The 12,721-nt window shown below is 48.3% G+C and overlaps 1 protein-coding gene across 4 annotated transcripts in view; it reads right to left on the reverse strand.

The window, feature by feature from the left end:
* Positions 1-1,086: 1,086 nt before the first annotated feature.
* CFAP44 (cilia and flagella associated protein 44) overlaps positions 1,087-12,721 on the reverse strand; it is a 98,379-nt gene continuing 86,744 nt past the window's right edge. For all 4 annotated transcript variants that reach the window (XM_077479686.1, XM_077479685.1, XM_077479684.1 and 1 more), the window contains exons 35-36: positions 4,495-4,629; positions 1,087-1,479 (exon numbers count right to left, since the gene is read on the reverse strand). In XM_077479686.1, coding sequence (XP_077335812.1) covers positions 1,321-1,479; positions 4,495-4,629 — 294 coding nt within the window. In that variant the 3' untranslated portion in view covers positions 1,087-1,320. The remainder of the gene's footprint in view (positions 1,480-4,494; positions 4,630-12,721) is intronic.

The following is a 12,721-nucleotide window of genomic DNA, read 5'->3' on the forward strand; positions in this document are numbered from 1 at the left end:
GATCGCCGACATTACTAGTAAAAAAAAAAATTATTAATAAAAATGCCATAAAACTATCCCCTATTTTGTAAACGATATCAATAATCGCCTATTGCGATTTTTTTTTTTTTTATTTTTTTTTACCAAAAATATGTAGAAGAATACGTATCGGTCTAAACTGAGGAAAAAAAATGTTTTTTTTATATGTTTTTGGCGGATATTTATTATGACAAAATGTAAAAAATAATGTGTTTTTTTTCAAAATTGTCGCTCTTTTTTTTTTAAAGCGCAAAAAATAAAAACTGAAGAGGTGATCAAATACCACCAAAAGAAATCTCTATTTGTGGGAAAAAAAGGACGTCAATTTTGTTTGGGAGCCACGTCGCACGACCGCGCAATTGTCAGTTAAAACGACGCAGTGCCGAATCGCAAAAAGTGCTCTGGTCTTTGGCCAGCAAAATGATCCGGGGCTTAAGTGGTTAAATCTTAGGGTTATGCAACCACCTACAGGAGGATTGGATACTGGCAGCCTAGGGTAAAACCCCTCACACTACTCCTTGTTCATTGGGAGACACAGAAGGTCTTAAACCTTTGGGTTATACTGCCACCTACAGGAGGATTGGATACTGGCAGCCTAGAGTATAACCCCACCCACTACTCCTTGTCCACTGAGGGACACAAAGTCTTAAAACCTTGTGTTATGCTGCCACCTACAGGAGGACCAAATACTGGCAGCCTAGGGTATAACCCGTCCCACTACCTCCGTTTTCTGCTTTTGTCCTAGAAGGATGAACTTCTTTTCTTCAGCTCTGCTGTTTTAAAGAATAACCTGTGATTGGTGACATCCTCCGCCAATAGCCAACGTACTTTACCTTGGTACCTATGAAATCTGGGACCATGCCCCTCATATAAAGCATAGGTCATTACCATACACAATGGGGGAGGACCGATTACATAACGTCTACCTAATGCAGAATACTTTATTGGTAGACATCGCAAATTCAAATACCTTCAAAGATGAACACAAAACATGGACAGGGCCATGGCATACAACTTTATTTCATTTTATGAAAAACAATAAAAAGTTTCAACATTTAAAAAAAAAAAAAGTGTCAACAGATTTCTGACGGATGTATTTAATTGTCTGCTGCTAAACCCACATCGACACAGATAGAAAACGCATTGGAAAGGGGTTTACATGGTCCGCAGGAGACTTCAATTATCCAAAAAAATGGTATAAATGAATGAAGGAAGCATCAAAATTGGAAAATGGTTCCGTCATATTTCCCCCACCATGGATCGCCTATGGGTGGGAATATGATGTGCGGTTTTAGGGTGTCATTACTGGCGGATGGGCGGTAGGATGCTCCCTCCTTTCTTGCTCAGCAGTGAGATCTCCTCCTTCAGGCTCTCCATCTCCTCCGCCTGAATCTGAGCGCGGTGGAGCAGCTTCTGTCTCTCGCGGATGTCTGCTTTCCGTGGCCCCTGGAATTCGGCCCCCTGCACAGCGATAAAGAAGGGTCAGATGGTTACATTAAAGAGCTGCGTGTTTTAGGATCACTTAAATTGCATGTAAACCCCCAAGGCAGTGGCGGCTGGTGCAGAAAACCATCAAATGCAGCCACTGTGCCCATCAATTGCAGTCACTGTGCCCATCAAATGCAGCCATTGTGCCCATCAAATGCAGCCATTGTGTCCATCAAAGCAGCCACTATGCCCCATCAAAGCAGCCACTGTGCCCCATCAAAGCAGCCACTATGCCCCATCAAAGCAGCCACTGTGCCCCATCAAAGCAGCCACTGTGCCCCATTAAATGCAGCCACTGTGACCCCTGGCCAGCACTTACCCCATCTTGGTGGCGGGTCAGGAAGCGAGCGACAGCGGCTGCTGTGTCCTTTATGCTTCCCCCTTCTCCCGTTCTGCCCCATCAAAGCAGCCACTGTGCCTCATCAAATGCAGCCACTGTGCCCCGTCAAATGCAGCCACTGTGCCCCGTCAAATGCAGCCACTGTGCCCCATCAAATGCAGCCACTGTGCCCCATCAAATGCAGCCACTTGTGCCCCACCAAATGCAGCCACTTGTGCCCCTTCAAATGCAGCCACTTGTGCCCATAAAATGCAGCCACTGTGATCCCTGGCCGGCACTTACCCCATCTTGGTGGAGGGTCAGGAAGCGAGCGACAGCGGCTGCTGTGTCCTCTATGCTTCCCCCTTCTCCCGTTCTGCTATGCGCCCAATAAGGGGTACATGTGCCTTCGGCCAATCAGGTGACGGGTATTAGCCCTTGTACACACGGTCGGAGATTCTGACGGAATGTGTCCTATCGGACCGTTTTGTCGGATATTCCGACTGTGTGTGGTCTGCATCGGACTGTTTCCATCGGAATATCCAACGGACCAAGTTTTCCAACTTGCCGGTAAAATTTTCCGACAAAATGCTCCGATCGGACATACTCCGATCATGTGTAGCCTACTCCGATGGACAAAGTGCCACGCATGCTCAGATCAAATTCCTAGACCAAAGCTATTGGCTACTAGCCTGAACGTAATCCCGTCATAACGAAATAACGTCATCACGTTATGTACAATCGGATTTTCCGACAACTTTGTCCGACCGTGTGTATGCAACATCACTTCCGGACCTCTTCCGGAATTAATCCGTCGGAATTACTCCAGATTTGGTTGTCGGAATCTCCGAACGTGTGTACAAGGGCTTAGACTAGTGCTACCTGATTGGCAGAGAGGCGATTCAGTGTTAAAAAAGCAAATATTCATTTTCTTTTTTAACACATCTGTGTGCGCTCTGAGCCCAATGCTATGCACTCTAAGTCCACCTTTTTTGAAGCCTATTAGACCCTATGGCTCTAATCATGTGCTTCAAATAAAAAAAACACCCCCCACCGCTGGAATTCAGGCACCCGGCATCCGAAAAGGGGCCGGACACCTGAATAGGGGGTGGCAGCGGCGGCCGTGGATAGAGTCATGCAATGCATGATGGCTCCAGGAATTCTGGTGTCCTACACAGCTCCTTAAAGCGGCATCTTCTTCCTGGTTCCCGAAGACGCACCGAGGTGCAACTTTAGACTGCACTGGGTGGATTACATGATCTTATCCTTCTGCATTTCGTGAGCTGCCACTGATTTTTAAAATATATTTACTGCACTTAGTTGGCACCCTCTGATGTTTCCTTTGGACGTTCAGCCAGTGCCTGATGTAAGTGTAACGCTACCCCACCCCCCTCTACCCCCTCTGGCACACCTGGCAATAGTGTAAGCAGGGCTCAAAATTTCAAGTCCTGACCTACTAGCCAGGCATCAAAGGGTTACTCGCCCCCAGTTGTCCTCTGGGTGACCAGATATAGTGAATGCAGGTTCCTGGGTTTAGCAACACTTTAAGCTTGGACAATAAAACCTGGAAGCCGATTGGCTACCATGCTCGGCTGTACCAGATTCTGCAAGGTCCAGTTTTAGTAGCTCTCCCTCAATGGGTCCACACAACTTTTTTGTAGAACACATTCATTAATAGTGTTTAACCACTTCACACCCGCGCTATGGCCGAATGACGGCCACAGCGTGGACCTGAATTCCCTGGGGCCGTCATATGGTGGCCTCCACTGTGCACGCTCCCTGCGCGTGCTCCGGTAGGGCGCGCGCAGAGTGCTCTGTGATAACCAAGTTAATGAGACTCGGGTGATCACCGATCCGAGTAAGGGGCCGGTCTCTTACCATGTGATTAGCTGTCTGCCAATGACAGCTGATCACATGATCAAAACAAAAGCTCGGTCATCGTTTTTTTTCCCTCACGCTGACAGCTCACTGACTCATCTTAAAGGGACATCTGTCCCGAAAAGGGAGAGGCTATTATGCCTCATTTATGCCATCTAACAGTGCCCACAAGTGCCACCTATCAATGCTCACCGGTGGTGCCAATCAGTGTCACCTAGAAGTGCTGCCCATCAGTGTAACCCATCAGTGCCTGTCACTTCCACCCATCAGTGCCCATCACTGCCATCTATCGGTGCCCATCAGTGCCGCCTCATCAGCTTACATCAATGATGGACAAAAATTACCCATTTTAAAATTTTATAACAAAAAAAAAAAAAAAATATATATATATATATATATATATATATATATATATATATATATATATATATATATATATATATATATACATACACATATATATATATATACACATATATATATATACACATATATATATATATATATATATATATATATATTTTTTTTTTTTTTTTTTTTTATTCTGTCTTTTTACATTTAAAAAATAAATAAATAAAAATCGCACAGGTGATCAAATACCACCAAAAGAAAGCTCTATTTGGGGGGGAAAAATTATAAAAATTTCATTTGGGTACAGCGTTGTATGACCGCGCAATTGTCATTCAAAGTGCATCAGCGCTGAAAGCTGAAAATTGGTCTGGATAGGAGGGGGGTTTAAGTGCCCGGTAAGCAAGCCAAGTGGTTAATAAGTAGCAGTGATGAAGACATACCACAGCAGTCTGCCTAGTGTCCAGTTTTGCCTCTACGACTTTCTTCTCCGTCAGGATCTCATTCAATCGGTCCAGCTTCTTGGTGTTCTCTCGGGTCACCTCCACCACTTTCTTCTTGGTCTCCATTAATTTGGCCTTTGCACAGAAAAATTATGAAAGCAAAAATACGAGACAATGCATTTTTTTTTCCTACCTTCATAATCATCTTAGCAACTGCTGCATTGTAATTAGTTGCTCCTGATAGGTGCAGCTAGCTACATTGTAGCAATGCTTGTTTACATTTGAACAATCACTAATTCCATGAGGTCCATGTTACATTTCTAATCGTAGAGACTGCCAAAGAAAACTCCCTTGTTTCTGCAGCATCGCTCCCTCGTTGGCCGGATCAGTAAGGCTTCACTCCCTTGCTCCTGGGGAAGATCCTGCAGTATTCCAGCCAGAGAAGTGAGGCCATGCCAAGCTGGCCAGCAAGGGAGCAACACTATAGAAACTGATGAGTAGCACACACAATTATACGTGTGGCATTGACCAAAAATCGGTTACAGCAGTTGGCGAAGAAAGATCTACTGACAACTGATCTGCTACATACAGCGGGTAAAATAAGAATTGAACACATCACCATTTTTCTAAGTAAATGCATTTCTAAAGGTGATATTGATATGAAATTTTCATCACATGTCGGTTACAACCTGTGCAATCTATACATACAAAGACACCAAACAAATATGTTCAGAAATGAAGTTCTGTGTAATAAAATAAAAAGACACAGGGAACAAGTATTGAAGAAAAGGAGGGGCAAAAAGGCATGGAAAGCCAAGACAACGGCTGAAATCTATCAGTAATTAAAAAGCAATCCTGCCCCTTGTCAGTGCAATTTTTTTAAAATTCGTTTATTGAGTTTTAGAGCCAGTTGTACAGAGTAAACAATACATTCCGAAAAACACAACAATTTGGCTCTGCCATACACTTCAGTGCAATGTACAAGCAGTAAAAGATATGAAATCGTATGTGGAAAATGTTTAGTCGCCTATACAATGTACACATCTGCTGATCTGCATGGACGTACCGTGCTATCTGTGGCAAAAGAGCTAGCTACCAGGGGGTCTACAGCATCCTAGTGATGCCCCCCTAGAGAGTAACATTATAGATCGGCTGTTCCATAGCTAGTCGGTCCATGCAGGTCTGTACCAGCACCGCGGGCCCACATAGCCGTGGCCCGGCGGGCCAAGAAAGAAGAGATAGATACAGAGTAGCAGAGGAGGAAAGGGAAAGAGAAAGAGAGAGGAGAAGAAAAAAAAAAAAATTAAAAAGGGGGGGGGGGAGGGGGGAAGGGAGAGGGGTAGGTGTAGGCAACAAAAGGGACCACACAGGGGGACTCCAGATCCATCCATAGAAGATGGCCAAGGGCCCGCTTCCAGCTTCCCAGATTGACGTGCCAACATAGGCATCAGGCGGGTGCCAGGTCGGTCGCAGTTGCAACCTCGCGCAGGTATGTGTGAGTGCCAGTGAAGTACCTCCAGGGTCTCCACTTCTCACAGAACTTTTCCTCAGTATTGTGAAGGGTGGCAGTCAGTTCCTCCATCCGGAGAACATAATTAACTTTAGAATACCACAAGGTCTTCGTAGGGGGTTGGGATTGCCTCCACATCGCCAGTATACATACGCGCGCCGCGTTCAGTAGTTGCATTGTCAGAGACTGTTTATACTTCCGGACGGGCCGGTCTGTCAAATGAAGAAGGCATGCGGCGGGGTTATCCCGAAGATCCACCGAGGTAAGCTGCCTAATTGTCTCCACCACATCCCTCCTGAACGCGTCCAGCATAGGACACGTCCAGAAGATGTGGATCATGGACCCCGTCGCGGACTGGCAATGCCAACACTCGTCCGAAATTGAGTCGTTCATCTTATGTAGGAGGTAGGGAACCCTATACCACCGGGATACTATTTTATAGCCAGATTCTTGGAAATAGTTCGCGAGTGAGGCCCTGTGTGTCAGTGCTAAGATCTTCCCTACCTGTTGGGGGGTAAAGCATAGTCCCAGGTCCCTTTCCCACTGACGAATGAACGCTGGGGGGGGCCCAACGTCCATTGACGACAAGAGATCATACAGGAGAGAGAGAGTGTGGCGCACAGGTTCAGTTTTATGGCAAATGGTCTCAAATGGGGTCAGGGCCCTCGGCGTGTAGGGGGCTCGCCGAACCGCCACCAGGAAATGACGAAGCTGGTAAGCACTAAAAACGTCAAGTGGCGGTTCCGCCAACCCAACCACCACCTGTAAACTTGGAAATGTCCCCGAAGGCCATACCTCCCCCAGTCTGTGCTTGCCAATGCCCACCAGCCGACGAAGTCTGGCGTTGGTAAACCCTGGGGGAAACTCCGGATTCCCGATGATCGGGGTCATGGGGGAGGGAAGAGGTGAGAGATCGGTGGTGCGGAATAGTCTCCTTGTCAAGGACAATGTTGCTCCAATAAGCGGGTGATCCCGCATGTCTTTCGGTAAGGACGTCAGTAGCCATGGGGATGTCAACAAGGGAAGAGATGCGTCCTCAATTTCCATTCCCACCCACTGTTTGTGCGATGCATTACAATGCCAGTCCACGACTCTGGTCAGTAGGGTCGCCCTATAGTACCTACGCATATCGGGTAGGCCCACACCACCCCGGTCCTTGGGTTTGGTAAGGGTCTGAAGCTTCGTCCTAGGTGGTCTCCGTGCCCATATGAATTTCCTAAGAAGGGACTTCAATTGTGCAAAAAATTTTGGGGGGACGTAGATCGGTAAGGCTTGGTATACATAGAGAATTCTCGGCAGTGCTGTCATCTTAAAGGCGTTGCAGCGCCCGAACCAGGTCAATGACAGGGAATGCCACCCCTCTAGATCCGATTTTAGTTTCCGCAACAGAGGGACATAATTGTGTAGATACAACTGCGCCACGTCCGCGGTAAGATTAACACCCAGGTATCTAATGGAGTCGGTTGCCCAACGGAATGCGAAAGCCGAGCGAAGGCCCTGGGCCTCGGCCTCCGGGACAGAGACATTCAAAACCGCGGACTTGGCGCAATTGACCTTATAGTTGGAGAGTGTCCCATATACTCGCAGCGCCTCTAGAATATTTGGGAGGGAGACGACGGGATTGAAGACAAAAAAAATTAGATCGTCCGCATAGGCCACAAGCTTGTGGTGAGCTGAAGACTTCTGGAGGTCCGTTATGTTCAGGTCTTTGCGCACATGACACATAAAAGGTTCCAGTGTCAGGATAAAAATTAAAGGGGACAGGGGGCACCCCTGCCGTGTCCCGTTAGAGATCGCAAAGTAGTCAGAGCGCCAGTCATTCACCCGCACCGCTGCCGTAGGCTTAGAATACAACGCCGAGATCCAACTCCGCATGTTGGGGCCTAGGCCCACATGTGCCAGGGTGGCCTGTAAAAAAGGCCAGGCCACCCTGTCAAATGCCTTTTCTGCATTCGTGGAGAGAAGGAGGAAGGGCCTCCCCTCGGGTCGTATTATCCCGTGCCTCCCGCATGGGGACAAACCCCACTTGATCAAGGTGTATCAAGCTAGGGATGTGCGGCACTAATCTGTTCGAGAGGATCTTAGCAAAAAGTTTCAGGTCCACATTTAAAAGTGCAATGGGGCGGAAATTCCCGCACTGTGATAGGTCTTTCCCCTCCTTGGGTATTAGGGATAGGAGCGCCCGCAGTGAGTCAGCTTGTAGGTCACCCCCTGCCTTCACCGTATTAAATGCTTTAAGGAAGTGCCGTGTCAGTAGTTCTGTGTAGGTACGGTAGTATGTCAAGGTGAAGCCATCAGGCCCCGGTGCCTTCCGTGGTTCCATTTGGGCAAGAGCCACCTGGAACTCCTCAGCTGTAATGTCCGTTTCCAAAGCGTCGCGGACCTCCACGGGCAGAGTAGGCATACCGGAAGCCCTGATGTATTCCCCCGCCGCCTTTTTCTTAGTCGCTATGATCTCCGCACTAGCCCCCGGTTGGAGGTTGTAGAGTTGATGGTAGTAACGAAGGAATTCCTGTGCTATTTCTATCGAAGTGTTGGCTTTGGTGCCCTGTCTAGTGGTGATAAATGGAATGAAGGTGCGCTGTCTCGGACCCCGCAAGGCCCTCGCTAGCATCGCTCCAGGCTTATTTGAGAATTCAAAGAACGAGCGCTGCGCCCAGGCAAGGCGACGAACCGTCTTCTAATATAGCAGGTCCCGCAGCCTCCCCCTGGCGCTAACTAGTGCCTCCAGGTGAGATGCCGCAAGGGACCTTTTATGAAGGAGTTCGAGCGAGCGCACCTCCCGCACCAACGATTCTATCTGTCCGTCCCTCTCTCGCCTCCGACGTGACCCGATGCGGATCAACGTCCCCCTTATCACACACTAATAGGCCTCCCAGATACACGAGGGGCTGAGGGCTGGATCTACATTGTCCCTAAAGTAGAGTCTGAGCACCTCCTCCACCTCCTTCCGGACCTCGGGTCCTGCAGGAGGGATTCATTTAGCCTCCACATGGGTGGGGAGCGGGCGTCTAAGTCCCACGTCAGCGTCAGGTGGATTGGGGCATGGTCAGAAAAAGAGATGTGGTCAATTTGAGTCGAAGTCACCCTGGGGAGGTCCCTGTGTTGGAGTTGAAAGAAGTCGATCCTAGAGTAGTATGGTGAACCGGGGAAAAGTACGTAAAGTCCTTCCCCTCCGGATTCAGGACCCTCCAGGGATCGACCAAGTTCAGGCCATGCAACTTCACCTTGAGATTTTTAAGGCAGGGGTATGTGAGGTGGGATGCTCCTCTCGATACATCCAGGAGTGGTTCCTGCGCATAATTGAAGTCACCTCCCATCAGAAGAACCCCCTCGCCCACTTCCAAGAGTATTGGGGTCAAGGTTCTCATGAAATCTAAGTGGCCCGTGTTTGGGAAGTATACATTTAACATAGTGATAATAGTGTTCCTAAGCCTACCCTTGACCAGTAAGTAACGACCCTGCGGATCTGCTCTCGTCTCCAATAAGGTCCACGGGACTGATTTCGCTATTAAAATACTGACCCCTTTAGATTTAGCAATGGGGGAGGGCGCGTGATACACTGTGGGAAAGCCGCGGTTACCAAGTCTGGGGACCGCCTGCTGCCTAAAGTATGTCTCCTGTAGAAACGCAATCTGGGTGTTGGATTTCTTAAGATCGGAGAGGAGCCTGGACCTCTTCTCGGGGGTGGAGAGGCCTGGGACATTTAAGGAGGTGAATTTGACCCCCTGTGAAGGTCCACCCGCTGCGGAATGTGCCGCTGCGGACATGGCATTGCGTCAAGGAGGAGGGGGGGGGAGAGAGAGGTAGAGGACAGGGAAGGAGAACAAAACAAAAAAAAAGAAAAGGGGGGGGGGGGAAGAGAGGGGAAAGAGAGGAGACGAAGTTCAAGTAAAGAAGAAGGAAAAAGAAAAAAGAAAATAGTGAGAGAGGTTGGCACCAAAGAAGTTCAGAGGCAAGCGCCACAGCACCGGCGCCTTACTAAAACTCTATCGTGCACGGGCAAATTAGCGCAACCTAGTAGTGGAACGTGAAAGGCTGGCTCAGTCAAGAAGTTGGGAGACGTGCAGGCCAGGCCAAACCACCAAGTGAAACAGATACACATTAAGTAAAACCCTAAACCAACATTAACAAAAACAATTCCAATTCTGCTCCCGGGAAACCACCACCCTCACCTACCCACGTGACCACCCCCTACCCCGCTGTTTCTTCACGTTACCACTCCTGTCTGCTATACCCTGCTCCCAGGGGAACGGGGGTCAGTTCAAAAAGAAAAGACAAAGCAGCCCGCTATTATTCCTGTCCTTAGCCGCGGGCAAGTGGGCGGTCCCGCTTCCCCCCTGGCGACCAAGCAACCTGTCGCACGCGTCAGTTCCAGTTGAACACACAAAATGTCACCAGTGGGGACAGGACGGGGAGCACCTTTCCCGCATAGTACACTGAGAGGTCTCCTCTCAACCCCGTCAGGCAAAGGCCCGACAGAGTACCCTAGGCCACCAGCCATCAGCTCAAACCCCAGAAATAGCCCGTACATACATTATTCAAAAGAGTCCCCATATCCCCCCCAAGAACTGGAACAAGTCTCATACATGGAAACAGAACACCTGCCCTATATGGGAGGCATGTAAAGTTCACCTATCCCGAGTAGCTTCCTCCAGCCGGTGTAAGTCAAGGTTCGGGGGAGGCAAAGTCGGCCCGGGGTTCCTGCCGAGATCCGGAACGATGGCGTCTTCTACTGATCCTCTGAGGTCTGGCTGGTAACATCAGGGGGTTATCTAACAGGGGTAGACAGTCCAGCCAGTTCGGAACGGGAGTCTCGGGCACCCCCAGGAAAGCAAACAAGTCCGGGAGTTGCTCTGGCCATCGCAAGATGTAAGAGGCATTGTCCTTAAGGATAATCAGGTGGAAGGGATGGCCCCATTTGTATGTGGCCCCTGCACTCCTGATGGCGTCCAAGAGCGGACGCAATGCACCTCGCATCCGTAGTGTGGTACGGGACAGGTCCGTAAACACTTGCACTGTGGCACCATCAAAGTCTATCTGACCTTTCGTCCAGGCCTGCCGCAGGATATCCTCTTTTATAGAGTAAAAATGTACTCTGGCTAGCACATCCCTCGGGGCTGCAGGGTCTCCGCCCCTGGGGCCCTGCACACGATGGACCCGGTCCAACTCCAGCTCCTCCGTCGGGGGTTTGTCGCGAAATGCATTCAAAATGGCTGTCACCGTCGCTTTTAAGTCCCTGCTCATGGTAGCCTCCGGGAGGCCATGGATTCTCACATTGTTCCGGCGGCTTCGGTTCTCCCCGTCGTCCACGGATAGCTGCAGGGAGACCAGTCGCCGCGTGTGGGACAGCTGAGTGTTCTTGTCAGTGCAATTAATATCAGCTGATTCAGTCTTAACTGATGGCCTATAAAAAGGTGTCGTATTGCCAAGGTGTCACACAAAAAACATCTCATGATGGGTAAAAGCAAAGAGCTCTCTCAAGACATTTACAAATTTATTGTTGCAAAAAATACTGATGGAAATGCTTCTAAATGCTCCAGTGAGCACTATTGGGGCCATAATCTGGAAGTGGGAAGAACATAATTTCAACATACAGTAAATCGGCCACAACCAGGTGCTCTTCGCAAGATTTCTGACAGAGGAGTGAAAAGAATAATCAGCAGAGTAGTCCAAGAGCCAAGGACCACTTGTGGAGAGCTTCAGAAAGACCTGGAAATAGCAGGTAGAATTGTTTCAAAGAACACAATAAGTAATGCACTCACCCGGCATGGTCTGTATGCACGCTCACCACGCAAGACTCCATTGCTGAACATTGCATGCTGAAGCTTGTTTAAAGTTTTTTGCACAACATTTAGATAAGCCTGTGAAATATTGGAAGAATATAGTCTGGTCAGGTGAGACCAAAATGGAACTCTTTGGATGCCACCATGTTTGGAGGTCAAATGGCACATCAAACCAAAAACACCCCTCATACCAACAGTGAGGTTTGCAGGTGGGAACATCATATTGTGGGCGGTTTTTCAGCATACGGTACTGGCAAACTTCATATCATTGAAGGAAGGATGAATGGAAAAATGTACCAAGACATTCTTGATAAAAATCTGCCGCCGTCTACCAGGATGATGAAGATGAAACGAGGGCGGACATTTCAGTAAGACAATCATCCCAAACACAAAGCCAAGGAAACTCTCAATTGCTTTCAAAGAAAGAAAATAAAGCTGCTAGAACGACCCAGCCAATCACTGGACTTGAATCCAATAGAAAATCTATGGAAAGAACTAAAGATCAGAGTTCATAAAGGAGGCCCACGGAGCCTTCAAGATTTGAAGACTGTGTGGAAGAATGGGCCAAAATCACACCTGAGCAACGCATGAGACTAGTTTCTCCATACAGGAGGCGTCTTGGAGCCGTCATTACCAACAAAGGATTTTGTACCAAGTATTAAATACATTTCAGCAAGCGTGTTGAATACTTTTTTCCCGTGTCATTCCATTTTATTACACAGAACTTAATTTCTGAACGTATTTGTTTTGGGGTCTTTGTATGTATGGATTGAATGGGTTGTTACCGACATGTGATGAAAATGTCATGTCAATAGTACCTTTACCAATATATTTACCTAGAAAAATGGTGACATGTTCAATACCTATTTTCCCCGCTGTATATGGGACCTCAGCTGTTGAACTTTCCCACAGGTGTGCCCCCAGCAGGGGG

The sequence above is a fragment of the Lithobates pipiens genome, unplaced genomic scaffold (genome assembly GCF_037356315.1).
Source record: "Lithobates pipiens isolate NorthernLeopardFrog02 unplaced genomic scaffold, aLitPip1_a1.2 Scaffold_16, whole genome shotgun sequence".
Lineage (NCBI taxonomy): Eukaryota > Metazoa > Chordata > Amphibia > Anura > Ranidae > Lithobates > Lithobates pipiens.